A 16,987-nucleotide genomic window follows, 5' to 3' on the forward strand; every position below is an offset into this window, starting at 1 on the left:
CTTTCTTAAAAATCAATAGATGTTCAACAGAGAACCATACTAAATGGCACACAGTAATATGATGCTGTTGGTGAATGAGCAAGTGCTTTTCCCAAAGCATCATTTCTTTGTGATAAATCCAGCCAGAGCTAGAGCAGCATCCTCTTAAAAGAGGCTCCTTATACAAGCAGCATATAATTCTAAACAGCTTCCAAATTAAGCCAGGGTCCCAGACACTGCTCCTGGATTGTCACTGGAAGCCACCTCTCCAATCATCATATTTTATCCCACCTCGAGTCTCTCTTGACATGCGACTGTCAGTTCTTCTGTGTCTCTCCCATCCAGCTGGCAGAGCCACAGAGCACTGACAGCACCTTCTGATGGCCTCCAGCTGCATGGGGACCTTTCATCTCTTATTTGCCCATGGCTTTTGTTGTGTTTTCCTAAGCCAAGCTGTGAAATTCCTCTTCTTCTGATGCAGTGAATATCGCTAAATGTTCCCTGTGGCCCCCCACCTGCTGTCTTGGGCTGACAAACTCATTCAGTTATATTATGCTTTCCTCAAATTCAGGCTGAGTGCAACAAAAATTGGAAAAAATATGCTTAGAATTGACTGGTGAGATTAAATTTCTGCAAACCAGTCCTTTCTCGGGACTTCCCAGGAGAGGAAGCTCAGGGGAGACCTTGTGGCTCTTTACATCTCCCTAACAAGAGGTTGTAGTGAGGTGGGGTTTGGCCTTTTCTCCCAGGTAACAGCAATAGGACAAGAAATGATGGCCTCAAATTGCACAAGGGGAGGTTCAGGTTGTATATTAGCAAAAAATTATTCTCCAAAAGAGTGATGAGGCATTGGTGTAGGCTGCTCAGGGAGGTGTCCCTGTAGGCATTCAAAAACGTTTAGACGCTGTACTAAGAAAGGTTGTTTAGAGGGGAAATATTGGTGGTAGGTGGATGGTTGGACTGGATGATCTTAGAGGACTTTTCCAACCTTAATAATTCTATGATTCTATTCTATGATTCTTCTTTCTGTTCTTTATATCTTTGAAGTGGCACTGTGCAGTAGGCTTCAGTACCTAAGCATCTGGATGTCACTGTGCTGAGCCCTGCCATATTAAACTGACAGATCACCTTAATCAGAACAAAAGCCAATGTTTTCAGCAATGCCAAAGGAAAATGCTCTGCAATTTCAACCTGTGATGCTGTAAAATACATTATCTCCAAGCTTCTAAGACTTTTGCCAAAATATCCTGACCTCATGCTTACTCGCATCCCACTCTCTCAAACACAATATTGAAAGATTAGTATTCTCTAGGTTTTAGTAAAGCAAGTGGGTCTTTCATGGGTGTCTGCTTTTGTGATAGGCTAACACCAATTTTCCCTTTATTGTAATACAAGATATTTTTCATGTCAGGTCTGCATTTTGGTCAATTCATGTCCAGAAGGGATGGGCATGGCCTTGCAGGTTATATGGAAAACCACGGCTCCTTCTCCAGGTACACACCCAGAGCAAAGCTGCGTCTTTGCTCTCTTGCAGCTTCACCTTATTCTGTGCATTAGCCACGCACAGCTACCTGACAGTGCTGCAGTGCAGCGTTTTATTTGATGCATTTCTTTGGAATAAATTGAAGTTCACATTCTGCTCTCCACAAAAGTACAAATTTTAGCTAAGAAAAAAAGTTACACTTTAAACAAAATTTGGACCAGGTTACAAAGTTCCTAGAATCCCATGAACAACAGGAATTCTCCTGTCATCCTTTTCCTGTCTACATCTTTTCCATCTTTCCCAAGGGTTAAGCTAGGGACAGCACATCTTTGGGGTGTAGCAAATTCAGACTGCTTGCAGACCAGCAGAGTATAGCAAATCCTATAAATGCCACAGATCCCTGTGGGGCTTCACCCCTCCTCACTGACACAAGGGCTGAGCTGGCATGGTATTAAAGAGGAAAATCTCCCTCTGAACAATCCCAGGCTTAGCCAGAGAGGTTAAAACTTGCACTTTACATCACATTTTTGTTCCTTGTGTTAAGAAACTGTGCACCCCCAATTATGGATTTAAGTAGCTGTAATGTCTAATCACAGATTTCTCACCTTCACCATACTCTTTCTCACACAGGTCAGGCAATTTCTTTAAAAAACACTGATGTTCCTTTGGAAGTTTTTGTAATTTTCAGAGTGATTCTCCCTCCACCACCCCAACACAAGGATACAGTTTTTTGTCTGATTGGAAGAATCATGGTGAGAAAGGATAGTATTTGTTGTTGTTTTTTTCTTCACATCAGCCCTTTCAGCTACTCTACTATAAGCTGGATATAATCAAAAACATTATCGTGCTCTTTGCTGGCTCACGTCCTCATTAATACCTCAGCCAGCAAGGTAATTTCTCAGCCAAACGTGACTTAGAAGGGGGTAAAGCTGGTGTGACACTAATGTGAGCCATCAACATGGCAGTAACTCATCTCAGCCACTTCATCTCTGAAAAGCATTCAGTCAAACTGCAGTCAGTGAGGAATGGCACATCATGTACATGGTGGGTAACAGGACAAGCCAGGATTCTATTTACTTTTGGTTATGCTTATGCGATCGTGGCCTGTGTTAATTTGTTTGCAAGATATTCTCTTCACGCTATATGAGACTTGACTTTTTCAACTGAGCTGAAGTCACACTGTCCCCATACAGGTGTGCAGAGCTCACAGACATCCACATGCACTGTGAAAGACTTCCACCTTCTCTGGGGATGCAAGGCTGAGGACAAGTGCCAGGTACTTGCTACAACCAGTCAGAAACACAACAGCAAAGGGATCAAACTCCACCTTTGCCACAGGTTTCCTCTGAGTTCATAGGAAAACTTTAGCCATGTCCATGTTAGCCATGTAGAATAGCACAGAGACCTCTAATGGTGGGCAGACTTGGCTGGTACCCCCAAAAAGCACCAGGCAGCACCATCTGCCAAGGCTTGTTCTCTTCAGGGTCGGTGGTAGCCGTGATCTAGACAAGATTGAAGGTGCCCAAGGGTAAGAGTAATATTTTCTGAGCAACATGGGTTCTGAGGGTTTTACTGCAGTGCTCTCAAGCCTTCTGCCAAGCAGGCAGGAAGGAGACTGCGTTCAGCCAGAAATCTGCATGAAACCTGGTGTCTGATGGACTAATCTATCACACACCAGAGAGTTTCAGTAATCTCAGGATGCAAAACCTGCTGGTTGGAGATCCAAGATTATACTTACAATTTGCCATATTTCTGCAAGCTGCAACTTGAAGTAACTTTTTTTCTGGACATCAGTCCCTTTCTTCAGTCTTCAGCTCCTAAGTCTGTGTGATGCAGAGAAGCTTTTGCTCCCATTACTTCAAGAGCAAGAAAAGCCAGGAAGGGCTGCACCCAGGCTTTGCTCCCCCAAAGACAGAAATGATCCTGCCCTACCTACATCATGGAGGAAAATCTTTTTACCTGATCTGTAGCAAGCTTCTTAAGATCACATAGCATCTTCTCTGCTCCTCAGACTACCCTGTCTGCTTTCTTCCTACTATCTTCTTGCCATTAACTGGTGTACTCAATTCAGCTCTAAATCAAGTACAAAAATCACCCTCTGCCAAAGCATCCAGGCTTGCATCATGAGCAGCTTGGTATCTCTAACTTCAGTGCAGAAAAGTTTGGCAGCCCAGAGTGATATGAATGCTCCTGCCAGTTTCAAGACCCTTAACACAGCATTTGCTCACTATTCTCTACCTCCAGGCTCTTCACGGTGATGGCCATTTGTGACAAGGGCTCCTGTGCTTAGGTTTCCTGTGCAACTGCCATGAGAGATGATCCCATTTCCTAGTAGAGCTGACAGCCCTTTTGGCAGGCAGAACTACATGGACTTCTGGTCACAATGCTTTCTGGCTGGATTTCTACAGCAACACCTCCACAGGCTGCAAATGGCTGCTTCTCATTGCCATGCCTTTCACACCCACAGCCCCAGCAGGCTGCTGCCCCGAGCTGACACCCCCACCGCTTCCTTCTGGGAGAAGTCAAATGTTCCCCTCAGGGTTTCCCAGCCACTCTCTGTGCAGCCATTTGTTTGAGTACTGTCCTCCTGTTGTCCAAGCTGTTTCCCTTCAGCTCGGTGTTGTGCCAGATTGTCACACAGTGTCTCAACCATCCTCTTTTAAACCTTTTGTGTTCTTCTTGCCAGGGAGTTCACATGAAGAATGGTTTTTTGGCTTGACTCCAAGCAGTCTTTCATACCAACATCTGGTTATTGGCTCCTATCTCTGCCCAGTCAGTAACAAGTCTCGGGTTAGAACACTGCCTACAGCACAGGTGGGAGAGCACAGCACTGCTTGGGCACTGGCACAGGCTGCCCAGGGAGATGATGGAATCTCTGTCCCTGGAGGTGTTCAAGAACCATGGAGACGTGGTACTTAGGGACTTGGGTTATTGAGCAATATTGGTGGAAGGTGGATGGTTGGTCTGGATGATCTTAGAGTTTTTTTTCCAGCCTTAATAGTTCTACAATTCTCTAAAATTCAGGTGAAGTCATGGCTGTGAGGTCCCTGTCTCTGCTATGGACATGGCAGAGAGGAACAGGTGGATAAAGGCAAAGACATTGCTGTGGAGCCAGTACATCCTGCAGGACTAGGATGAAGGCTTCATCCTGCCCCACCACCATCACCTCCAGCATCCCCACCAGCGCAGGCAAATCAGTGCAGGAGGAGGAATCACAGCTGTCCTGCTGCCCAGACAGGTTGTTACACTCCATGTCTACAAACAGCATCTAGATCTGACCTAGAGCTACAGCACAGAGATACCCTCAGTTCAAACAGTTTCAAGTCCCCACTTTTTTTAACACAGGTCTCTTTTACTTGCCCATCAAGTTAGGAAATTCAGCTGATCTCCTTTGTTAAGCCATTTTTTATATCACAGCTCATTCAGGCTGTTCTTCCCAGTCCATTCACCAGCTGTACTGCTGACAAAAGAGCAGTGTCCCAGTCTCCCAGCCTTTGTTCTGGTACCAGAATAATCTCTTCTGTGCCTCCTCCGCCGTGGCGGCATATACAACTTGTGTCTGAAATTCAAAACTATAGCTCATTACATGACACTGATCTGAGAGAAACTGCCACCCATTTCCTCACCATTAATCTCTGATTTCAGATGTTTAGGTAGAGCAAGTAGACCTTCAGTTAATAAAAGCAAACTGCTCGCTAGGAATGCTGTATAGCCGAGTTAAATTTGAAAACTAATAATGGGAAAAAGATTGAAAGTAAAGACAATAAGCATTCCTGATGGCGCCATTAGAGAGGAATGGAAGTTTCTACATAGTCAAGGCCGCAATCAGTTTCCATTTCGGTTCCTTTTATTGGCTTTGACTTGGAAGGTCTCTCAGGTCTGAAAAATTTGAGGCTTATTCCTGATGAAAAGAAGAAAGTGTTTAGCAATTGGACAAAGCATCATTGCAGACAGCTTGCAGGGAAAAAGCAGGACTCAGGCTCCAAAAACCATCAGGTTTTTCATTGGGGGTGTGGAGGAGAAGGATTTACGTGTCTTGGTTATTTTTTGAGCTGTTCAAATCATATTTTCAAGTTTTTTTTCCTCAGTAATAATGAGGTCTAGAAAATTGTTTTTCCTCTCATTAAAATAGGTTCAAATACAAATCACGTGAGCTCAAGAGCTGAAATAAGCAGCATATATTTCAAAACAGTCACTCATTCACAGAAGAAAAAGAGTACATTAAAATACTCACACTGTGTCTTAAGCGAAAAAAAAAAACAAAACATGAGTCAAAATGAAGGTTATGAATTTTTGAAAGGTGTGTTTTTATACTTAATGAAATGTGGCTCCTAATATGGGCAGTGTGAGGTTTACAGTGCTCTAAACCATTCATATCCTCACTCGCAAGTGTTTGGATTTTACAAATGATGTGACAAGTAAATACGTTGCTTAGGAACCACGGTGGGCTTTTGAAACTAATTCTTTTGTTTCTGGGATTTTGACTTGGCAGGTGCTTGGTGCAGCAGAGTTATCAGACTCCCCTGGTTAGCGCTCATACAGCACCACTCATTTGGGAAGGGCTCTCAGATACGGATAAAGCTTAAAAATCTGAGGCTTGTGTTATTCCAGCTTCCTGTCTGCACAGTGTGCCCTCAATACCTCTCACAGTTTTGGTCACGCTGTGTCCAATTCCCAAAACCAAAACCCCGGTGAGCCCTGGGATCTTCTTTTCTTCTAGGAAGCATTTTCCATGAGGCTGTGAACCGCAGGATGAACTAAGCAAAGAGATGATGTGGTGAGGTCATACGGTTTTTAAATAGAGACAGAAAGAACTGGTCTGAAATAATTTATAATGCCGTCGTCTAAGAGAATGATGTTAACCAGGAAATTGAGAAGTGGGAGTACTTATAAACTCTGCCCTGATCCCAAACTCCTTCCACAACCCCAGAATAGCTGGTGTTACTACTTATATGATCTGCAGCAGCACATTTAAACATGGTTAACATTTAAATTTAGGTTTCATAAATTACACCCTGTAGAGATGGATAGAGACAGCTCCTATCTCTTTGAGGTATTGTTTCATTTGCAAATTCAGGCAGATGGTGCACGAGCAACTAATGACTGAAAAAAAAATAACCCCTAAAAATAGTCCAGAATAAGGTGGGGATTTATCAGGGAGGGAACAGAAAAGCCATGACTTTCCATTCCTGTTTCTCTGGAACAGCTCTGGGAGCTCCACTGACCCCCACAACACACAGCGATGTGCAATACATCTGCACCCCACATTTGTGCACCTCTCTCCATTGCACCACGAAGAGTGGGAATGAAATGGCAAAGAGGGAAAGGGATCAGGGCTCTCCACCTTCCTCACACCATGGCTGTATCCAGCCCAAAAATGCACCCTGGGAAACTGCACTTGTATGAGGGGGCTATAGAAAGGGGACAGGCTCTTTAGCAGGGCCTGTTGTGATAGGACAATCAGAAATGGTTTCAAACTAAAAGAGGGGAAGTTTGGACTAGATACAATAAGGAAGATTTTTACAGTAAGTGTGGTGAGGCACCGGCACAGGTTGCCTAGAGAGGTGGTAGATGCCCTGTTCTTGGAGACATCCAAGGTCAGGCTGGATGAGGCTCTGAACACCTGATGGAGCTACAGGGGTCCCTGCTCATTGCACAGGAGGTGGATCAGATGGCCTTTAAGAGTCCCTTCCAACTCAAATGACTCTGTGATTTTATGATTAATTCTATCTAAAACTGCTCTGCAGAACCATGTGGCTCCATCAAAACTTCCAGTCTCTTAGTCAGGCTTGGTCGCACTCTGTGAAAACTGACTTCTTCAAGCAAATTCTATAAATACTTGTCACTGCTTCTGCCTGAAGTAATACATTGCACTATATTGTACTTCCAGCAGGAAGCCAAATTTACTGTCATTCTCTTGTTTATAATGATGCTGTAGCCTCACGTCTAGCCACTCTCATACAAACCCTTGTGGAGACAGAGCCTCCCTCAAGGCTTTGTGCCAAGGGTTTAGCAGGGGTGAGGCATGTCAGCAACAGCAATGGGCCACCTGCTGTCCTACCGAATGATGTAAACTATGCATCCCTCAGAGCAACAAGCCTGTGTTTGTACAGCACTTGGAAGAAGGTTATGGCTGTCCCCAGAGCAATGCCATTTCACTAACACACCTTGCTCCTTTGTCTTGTCCCAGCCCCTCTCACCTCCCTGCTCACTGCTGCTGTTAGCCTGCGCTAACAGCAGTCTCTGCCTCCATTATTTCCTGTAGCACAGCCTGCCACCACAGTGCTATCTGAGTCTAAGCACTATACTGCTGGTGGGGGCTGATTTGTTGTTGGATCATGCTTAGCCTTTTCTTTCGAGGCTGTCTTATCTGTTTATTATGCAATAAAAAATAGTTGCTGTGGGGGCTCATGATTCAGCCACTCCTGACGTATATTATTTCATTGAACCATAGTTCTCTTTCCCCGGTACAAATGCAGCTCTAAATTTGTTAGAGCTTGCCTATGCTCGTACTGTGTTTGTGTTTCTATGCTTCTCTTATAGCATCCTAAATAAAGATAATGTTTAAAAATAAAAGGAAATATATGCTAATTATATACAATGGGCCAGAACAACAGCGCAGCACCAAAATGCATTAGGTGGGGATTTGGCTACATCAGCAAGATGAAGCAAACAAGTTGTGGAGTGAATTCTAAAAGACAAGAAAAAGATTGCGTATGCTGCCAAGGTCTCGCTACAGTTTATGCAAAGGTGTGTAGATGAACCTAGTACAGATAGAGAGCCTGCCCATGGCAAACACACCAACAAAGCCAAATTCCCTGCTGGCAGAGCGATAGTGCAGAATAATTCACTACAACTCTCCTAACATTAATGATACTGAGGGAGAAGCCAACATTCTGCTTCATTAACCAGTCATTTTGATTGCATCTTTTTCTTTTTTAATTCTAGTAATTTTCTCTTCTTTGCAGTTTTATTAGGAGACTAAATCCCTCTACATAAATTACAGCTTTCCCTTTGACGGGGGAGACTGGCCACATAGGCTAGAAATACACTCACCTCCAAAGCCAGAACTGAAAAGGAAAGAGTCTGAGCAGCAACCCTGGTCTAATTAAAAGATTCTCTTTACCTTGCTCCCACAATGAGCTGGTTCCTGTTGGCATCCAGGGCGAGCTGAGAAAAATCATTCACACCTGGATAGGTGAAATTGGACACCCAAGGCTTCAGATCTGCAAGGAAGAGGAGAAAGCAGAACACAATAAGGCTGCTCTAGAAGCAGTGAGTTCACCCAGACATCTGTTAATGGATTTCCTACAGAGTTATCTCTCAGGGAAAGGCTAATTAATAATCTATTTAAAGGGTTGCTATTTATTCTTATTCTTGACAGAATGTGCAATACATGTACATAAACACAGGGCTGTCTCAGCACTTATTTTCACATCCAAGACAGAGCATGAGCGGTGACTCTGGAGACAAAGACAGGTACTTTTAACTTCTGCTAAGCCTGGTGAGTCATGGCAACTGATGAGGCTAAGTGGTGTACAGGGACCAGGCTGCCTGCTGTGATGCATCCATTGCCCTGCCTTCTCTGCCAGGCAAAGGGAAGCAGTTGCTCTCCAAAAAGAGAAGGTGGGCTCACCTGACTGAACACCAGGATAGAGCGTGAGTGATTTGAGACCTGGCTGTTCCAATGAAAGGCTTTAAGTTCTATGCCAGATATATATACCATTTCAATGTATTAGTTGAGCAATCCAAAATCTTTTCGCTTTCTAGGGATGGATGACAGCCAAACAAGTCTTTTAGTTACCAAAACCTTAACAAAACACATGTAGAAGTCCCTTCTCTTTGCTCTACTTGTCATGCACTGCTTCCCAAGACAGAACCTTGCCATGTAACTACTGGTTCTGCCTTGGACACCATATTTCCTAACTCCTGAGCCTCAGTGACATGGGGCTGAGCACCAGGCTTGTCCCCATGCCCCATCTGACTGAGCCCTGCCAGGCCCTTCACACATACAACCTGAAAACCCCATCACCAGGAGCTGGAAGATTCCATCCCTTCTCAGCATTCCTGCTTTGCCATGTAGCCACATGCAACACATGTACCTCCGCTCTTCTTAGTTGAAAAGGCATAAGTTAAAGAATAACTCAGCCCACCCAACCTTCAAGTATTCCCACCTCCCACACTCCTCTGGGACACACAATGATGTACTGGCACAGAGGAGGCTCTGCAGTTTCACCTCTGGCATTCTCCTAACTAATGGGGTTCTGTCTTCTTTTCCTGGAGCTCTTTAGCTGCTGAGACACTTCTGAGCCAAGCAGCAGAACCAGCAGCAGTAATACCTTTCAGGCAGGTTAGCTGGCTGACGTGATGCAGATCTCCTTGGCTGATGGGGGTGGAACTGGGGGATTGCTATGTAACACTGATACATTTTAAGGATCCTGCTTTTAGGTCGTAATTTCTCTTGTCATTTTACGTTCTCTGCTACCAACTTTCTCCCACTAACTAACACACTATTGCAGTGCAGCGACAGGAAGAGTATTTCTTCATCTGCTGCTCTAAGCAAGAGCTCCTCACTTCACAGAGGCACACTCATCAGATCTTCCATTTAATGGCAAGCTCTGACAAATTACAGGTAAAAATAATTTACAAAAATTAAAGGCAGTAGGTGGCTTGAATCTTTCCATGTTGGCTGAAATGTCAGTCAAGCCCAAGAAATAACAGGCAGTGTCTTGATTTCTATTACTACTGCAGGTGGTATAACTTATAAAGAAACCCTTCCTGGTTATTAAATTAAAGGCTTCAAGGCATGCATCCTCATAGCAAAATTAAGCTTTTATAGGCGTGTAGTTGGAGATTATTAAACCCAGCATGGTCCCAGCTAAGAATGTCTAAATGCAAGTTGTCAGTATTAATGCCAAATGGCACTTTTTCCTTCCCAACCTTCTTTCTCCCTGTTAGAGGGAAGGGATAAAGTGGAATGGAAATGTAGCCAGGACATGGGTCTTTTTTCATTTGGCACATTCAAATCTACTGCTCAGACCACAGGCATCCCTAAGGACAGTTCTAGCCTTTCATTTTGAAACAAGCTCAGTTATGCAAGGTAAGTGCTGCCTTGGGCCTATCCCATATTAGCTGAAGTTTATACATATGGACCCAATGAACTCCAGAGTTTGCTCGTATTTGACCTTTTTCAGACGGCTGATTTTTCCAGCGCTGACTCTTTAATTTGGATAGAAACCTTCAGTGCTGGGGCATGTTTACATTTGCAAAAGTATCTGTTTAAAAGCAGTATGAAAAATTAAAAACCAAGGCTCTGGCTTTACATGTCAGCAGCAGGAGCCGGAAAGTGAGGAACCATGTAGCTTTGGGGCAAAGTGCTATTCAAGGCCTCCTTTGTGCTCCTCATCTCTGATCATTTCCAGGGAGTTAAAGATCCCTGATCTCACTTCCTCCACATTAGGACAACAAACAGCAGTTTAATAGACTCCACCACCACCCAGAGCAGCTCAAGGTGGTTCAGGTGTCCAGCTGTAGAGAGCACAGAGCTTCACAGGAAACATTAGCTGGAGCACACAGCTGTGTTCAGGCTTTCTGGCATGCCTAAGACAAGCAGAAAAGAGGCCCTGTGCCATTCGGGGTGGTGGTCCCTGCACCCTGCTGACACGCTGCTCTGCAACAGGTTCCTGAGAGTATGGGAGCAGGACAGGGATTAGCCAGCTGCACAAATGCTGGTGTGCCAAATTGCAAGAGCTGGCTATAAGGGTCTGATCCAAAGGCTCTTCAAGTCATTGGCAGTTTTCCACTGAGCTTGATGAGTTTTGAATCAGCTTCTGAAGTCGTGGTAAACCTGGTAATACTTCAGTCTTCATCTCCTCAAAACCAGCTGCTCCCCACCTCGCTCTTATCCTGTGTGTATTGGTGGGAAGAAGTATGTAAACACTGAGCTGACACTTCCTTATCTGAAGGACAGGACTCATTTGTTCATCCCACTGGAGGCTTCTCACAGCTTCCTTCTCCAGCAGGCTGTGATGGCTTTGTGCACCCAACACACACACCATGTGAGCAGAGAGGTGAATTGCCTGTGCCTTGAATTACAAAGCCATTGCTGGGTGCAAGGAGCACAGCTAACCACTTTACTACTCCAAAACTTCTGGGACTCCTAAACTTCTGGAACAATTCTCTGCATGATTGCCTGGGGGATCAAGGATTCTTCCTGCAAAATAAGGATATATCCACAAATACAAATTACCCACATTCCTAATTGTGCTATCTTTGTATACCAGTGAGGCTGCAAAGAGCAAAAAGCTCAGCTTTAATTACTCATCCAAGTCTTTCTCCTGTGTTTTGGGCAGAGCTTGCAGCCCAACATGAATCCACACCACCAGCTGCAAAGTCATTATCTGCACTGAAGCTGAGAGTCGTGAACAAATTCAGGCGTGTCTGTGTGAGCCCTTTTCATTCTTTGAGCTGCAGTGTTGTCACATACTGAGTGTCCAATAACGTGGAGTTATTCTGGAATAGCTCCTCCTGACTAGTGCTGGCTATAGTCACTGGTTATGCTACACCAATCTCCTGCCAAAAGGGGAGGATTGCATAGAACAGTTTCAAAGATCACAAAGAGACCTTAAGGGAGGGAGATAGGGAAGTTAAACACAAAGGAAGATCCAGAGACTGCATACCAGAAAATACAACCTGCTGAATCAGCTTATTTTTCAGGGGCATTACTCAAAGCTGATTCAGCAGGTACAGGCTCAGGTAATGAGATGGAGCACTCATGGAGCACTGAGGGCCTGCCAAACTCAATGGGCATAAGTAAATACCTGTTCTGCAGCTATATGAACCTACTTCTCTGCAGTGCTAACTTGACCACAAGTTGAGTGCTTCCCTTATTGCTTGGAGATGGTCTCTTAAAAATTCTCTTAATCCAGTTTACTAACTCACAGCTTGTTTAACTCCTGCGTGTGCCAGCATTCACAGAGAGGACCAAATGCCAGTGGTGATTTCTCTAACCATACAATTGTCTCTCCTTTTAGCTTGCTTAGCTTTGCCACAGGGCAAACAACATTCAGCAAGTGGCAGACCCTCCAGTTTGCAAGGGCTCAGCTACTGAGATCTTATCCAGTCCACCCATTAGCCTGGAGGACTCTCAGCATTGAATCCCAACAAATGACCAACAGATGTAAATCACTTTGTAACACAAAGTCACAGGCTGTCCTCTTGGTATACACTGATGAAATGACCTCTTGTCAGAATTTAACCTATCATCTTAGATCTATTCACTTGCTAGGGCCTGCAAAGCTAGACCACCTTCTGCATCATTTATCCTCAGTATTCAGAGCATTTTTGACAAAGCAGATGGTTGCCTGCTATGAATGATGTCAGAGTATCCTTCCTATAAGGCTACTGATCAGAATCCACGAGGAACAAAGCAAGCAAGGCTGCAACCAAAGATCATAAGGCTAATGACTACGCATGCTACCACATGGCTTCTGAAACACAGCAAGTGTAGACACTTCCAAGGATCCATAAAAGCTGCTGTCAACTTACAGTGTTATCTTCATTAGGCCAACAACAAATCATATTTTAATATCAACCTCATTCTCAATTTTAGCTCTCTGTTGAAGGTCACAGCACAGGTTAGTGTAATAGTCTTTGAAAATGTTTCACTTCTATTCCCAGCTGAGATGTTAAAAAAAAAACAAAAAAACAAAAAAAAAAAACCCTCCACAACACAAAAACACCCCACAATTCAGCAAAATTGTCAGGGGAAACAGAAATCTTTTGATCTGCAGGCAGAGCTAAGCAAACAAATGTGTCAGCACTCAGAGCTCAACTTTACTCGGGAGGCCAGAAAACTCTATCTGGCTTTACCCCAAAAATCCTCCTACACATGCATATCACCCTGCTGCCTTGTCTTCCCATCACCACCTCCACCTCATTACTGGTATTCTCTCATTTGTTAACCTGAACTGCTGAAATCTTTAATTGTACACTAAATATGCCCTGATCCCAACCGCTGCAATATCTAGCTTCATTGCCTTTCTGAATCTCTGATCTCTGTTCACAGTTACGAGGACTTAGAAAGCTGCTGGCATAGTACACTTCAACCTACAAAGTAGGCCAACTCTACACCATGCCCAAATCAGCAGTTTCCTTCTCTCTTTCCTCAATATCTAAATCCAATTTTTTCACCCAGTTAACCATCCTACCCAAGCTAAATATCCCTCCTACTCCTGCTTTCTTTTCTATCAGCCTTCACCTTCCAGTCATATTTCTATCTCATTTCTTGCCCACTCATTCAATTATTTTAGTGCTGGCCACCTACAAAATTCCTTCTAAGATGAGAAAAGTAAGGAGCTACCCCACCAGCTGTATGACTGTCACCATAATAGATGGCTGCAGATGACCATTTCCTTTCAACAAGACTGGAGAAGCACAGGAGTTGCCCTCTCCAAGCTGCCCAAAAGCACATGGATAGGAAATGACTAGAAGAAAAAAAGAGTAAGGCTTTTTCTCTCTTGATATCAAGAGAAAAGAAAGATTTCCATCTCTCCAATTCCAAGAAAAGGAAGGAGCTGGAAGAAAAGGCTTTTGCTCTTAACATCCTGAAGGGGAAAATGAACTGAAGCCCCGTTCACATAGCCACAGGAATCACAGTAATCATAGCAACCAAATTGTTACCATTTAAAGTTATGTCAAGTATAGATGATTTTATGCTTTTCCTACACTTCCTCCATGAACTGACCTTGCTGAGCTTCTTCCATCCCAAGAGAAAAATGTCATCTGCAGATGCAGGCAAGGCTCCAAGTACCCAACAAATACTAACTCTGGAATCCTCTCTATCTTGGGCAAATCATGAAACCAGTTAGTGTCTCAGGTCTTTAAACTGTTAGATGAGTTTAGTGGTACTAACCAGTCCATCATGCCTCATTATCTGTAAGGTACGTAATGTGCAGGATGCACTGTTGCTAATGCATACCAAGCATCTTTACTGTTTGCTCCCTAAATTTTGATCACTTCTTCAAAACAAGTGTAGCTTAACTGTTTCAATATGGAGAAAAAAGAACTTAGTCCAAACCTAATTTCTGAAAAGATACTATTATGATTGTTTGTTTATTTACTTTTTTATTATTCATGTGGAGCAGCTGGCAAAACACACCAGTCTGTCAGAAGGAACACAAGGATTCAATCCCAAATAAAGAAAACAAGAGATAATAAGCATGAACTACTGCTCGCTCTCAGTAAGGGACAGTGTGCTGTTAATGCTATCCTGCTGGTCTCCCAAGGAAAGAGTTTAAAGAACTGAGAGTTACATTCCTGCTTCTTCACATTTTACAGTTCTTCCACATTTCTGCTCCATAGAGGCCATTCTTGCACCATCCTTTTTCACTTGGGTTTCTCTGACCTATTTGCACATAGCGAAGGGCAGGCAGTTCAGTCAAGAACTACCCCACATGAGAGCCAGACAGCACTTGGTGAGTCCCAGGGTGTTAGGCTGAGGGACTGGGAAAGAAGTCATGGAACATGAGAGAGCCCCTTTCTCCTCTAACACGATCCCTGTTCCTCAGAGCTGCACAACAGCACAAATTCCAGCTACTGTACAGCATCAGAGACCCCCCAGCAGGGATGGCTGCTCACTGCAAACATGGCAAATTAGCAGACAAAGAGGAGATGCCACAGTGCTGTAAGAATGGAGAATATGGATGCATGGTTGTGAGTTAGGAGTGAGTCCATTTGCTGTGTCTGAGGTCACCAGGACCAAAGGTGCATGTCTGCATAGGACTGCATGGAAAGGCCGGAACTAGCGTTCTTCAGTTAGGGCAAATGCTGCACTGAGTCCCACCACACCTTGTGAAACCAAGCTAACCAGGGGCTGTGTGCAGCCCCACTGCCAGCTCACCCAGAGCTCTCCTGTTTGCTGAGGATGTTGCAGTGTTAAAAGTATCATGATCCATCGTATACTGAGACAAGCCCTGCAGCTGTCACGCAATCTCCCTTGCTCAGAACGATAAGGTGAATGCTCATGCATCACTTGCACCTTCCTATGACATCCTGATCGGTATAATCCCTCTTTTCAGACAGGAGCAAGCTGCATCTTGGCTCTTACAGCCGTTACGGTCTGATGGAAAAAAAGCACTCCTTTGTCATTGTTCAAACCATCTCCTCCACATCTGGCGGCAGACTTCTTTTTTTCACTATCCTTACAGTTATATGTCTGCACCAGGGTGCCAACAGAGATGGTGCAAGATTCAACGCAACTGTTTTCATAATGAGAACGCAGGAAACTGAGAGAAGGCAGGGAAAACATGACTAAACTCCCCCTGAGTTTCATTTGCAGGTCCTCAGATCTGCTATGGAAGAAGACAGGTATGATTCTGAACATCCTGAAGTAGAAGCTGACCCTCTTTGCCAGCTTACCAGAGGCTGAACTGGAAAATCTGAGTCAAACACAGAATTTGTGCTATTTAGCTTGTTGGACCTATGAGAACTACAGTTTCCTGTGGTTAAAGGCCCCATAATGAACTGGTGACATCAGTGAATCATAACAGAGGCTATAAAATCCTTTAAGAGTTTCAAAATGAACCTCTTCTCATAACCATCAGTGTTTTTAAGTTGGAAGCTGGCTAATAATAGTACAGGATTATCAAAGACCAGAGATCATCAGTGACCTCCACCTCTTTTATTAATGTGCTGTAAAACAGAATATTCCCCTTGCATAAAATACAAATCTGAATTTTGCAGCTCAAGCACTTCCATTACAAACACTGCAAGGACTGCCCAGTGCTAGTAAAATGGAAAGGATGGGTGATGTACGAAAAAGTGAAGTTTCAAGCCAAAGCACAAGAGTTATTCAGGATTTTATCTGCATCTCCCAAAGCTAGAAATGATCAGAAAAACCTCTAACTCAGTCTGCTGTGCATTACAGAGACTTTCATACAGCTGCTCCTATATAAAGCTGGGGAACACGCTGGATTTCTGAATCACTTGATTCAGCCACCTTAGAAGAACAAGTTGATCAGTTGGACCTATGGTGGTAGAACTTTCTGGGGACAAAATAATATACTAGGGTTTATTTTTACAGCCTTGATATGCCAGTTCCATGCACCTTAACCACAGCTTTCCCCAGCACATAAGCACACACTTGGTTCCAGTTCCACAAGCACACTGACTTCAAGGTAAACATATATTAAGTGCTTGATTGAATCAGGGCTACTTCTGATTTTCCAGGGTGAGCCCTGCATGATTAAACAAGAATACTGCTTACAAGAGTGCTAGTACTGAACTGAACTTTATTAAAACATAATCACATCCCTGAACGGAAGGTTTTAGGAGAACATGATATATTAACATTCACCAGAAGCAGATGCACTAAATAAATGAGGACTGCCATGCTGCCGACCCTCAGACTTAGTAAGGAAACCATGCAAAGTAAACTCTTAAAGTGAGAATCAGGTCTCTGTAATGTTTCTGTTTGCACTGAAGAAGAAAAGCACTTTGCTTTGCTTCTCAATCTGTTTCCTCTCA

The 16,987-nt window shown here is 43.8% G+C and overlaps 1 protein-coding gene across 8 annotated transcripts in view; it reads right to left on the reverse strand.

Moving 5' to 3' along the window:
- Positions 1-16,987, reverse strand: part of SEMA5B (semaphorin 5B) — a 241,330-nt gene that overhangs the window by 100,478 nt on the left and 123,865 nt on the right. For all 8 annotated transcript variants that reach the window (XR_014947901.1, XM_085552293.1, XM_015868672.3 and 5 more), the window contains one exon: positions 8,589-8,688. Coding sequence is in view for 7 of the 8 variants with exons in the window: in XM_085552293.1 (XP_085408419.1) it covers positions 8,589-8,688 (100 nt within the window). In the remaining variant the exon portion in view is untranslated. The remainder of the gene's footprint in view (positions 1-8,588; positions 8,689-16,987) is intronic.

Source organism: Coturnix japonica, chromosome 7, assembly GCF_054131305.1.
Source record: "Coturnix japonica strain WE chromosome 7, WE-NBRP24, whole genome shotgun sequence".
NCBI lineage: Eukaryota > Metazoa > Chordata > Aves > Galliformes > Phasianidae > Coturnix > Coturnix japonica.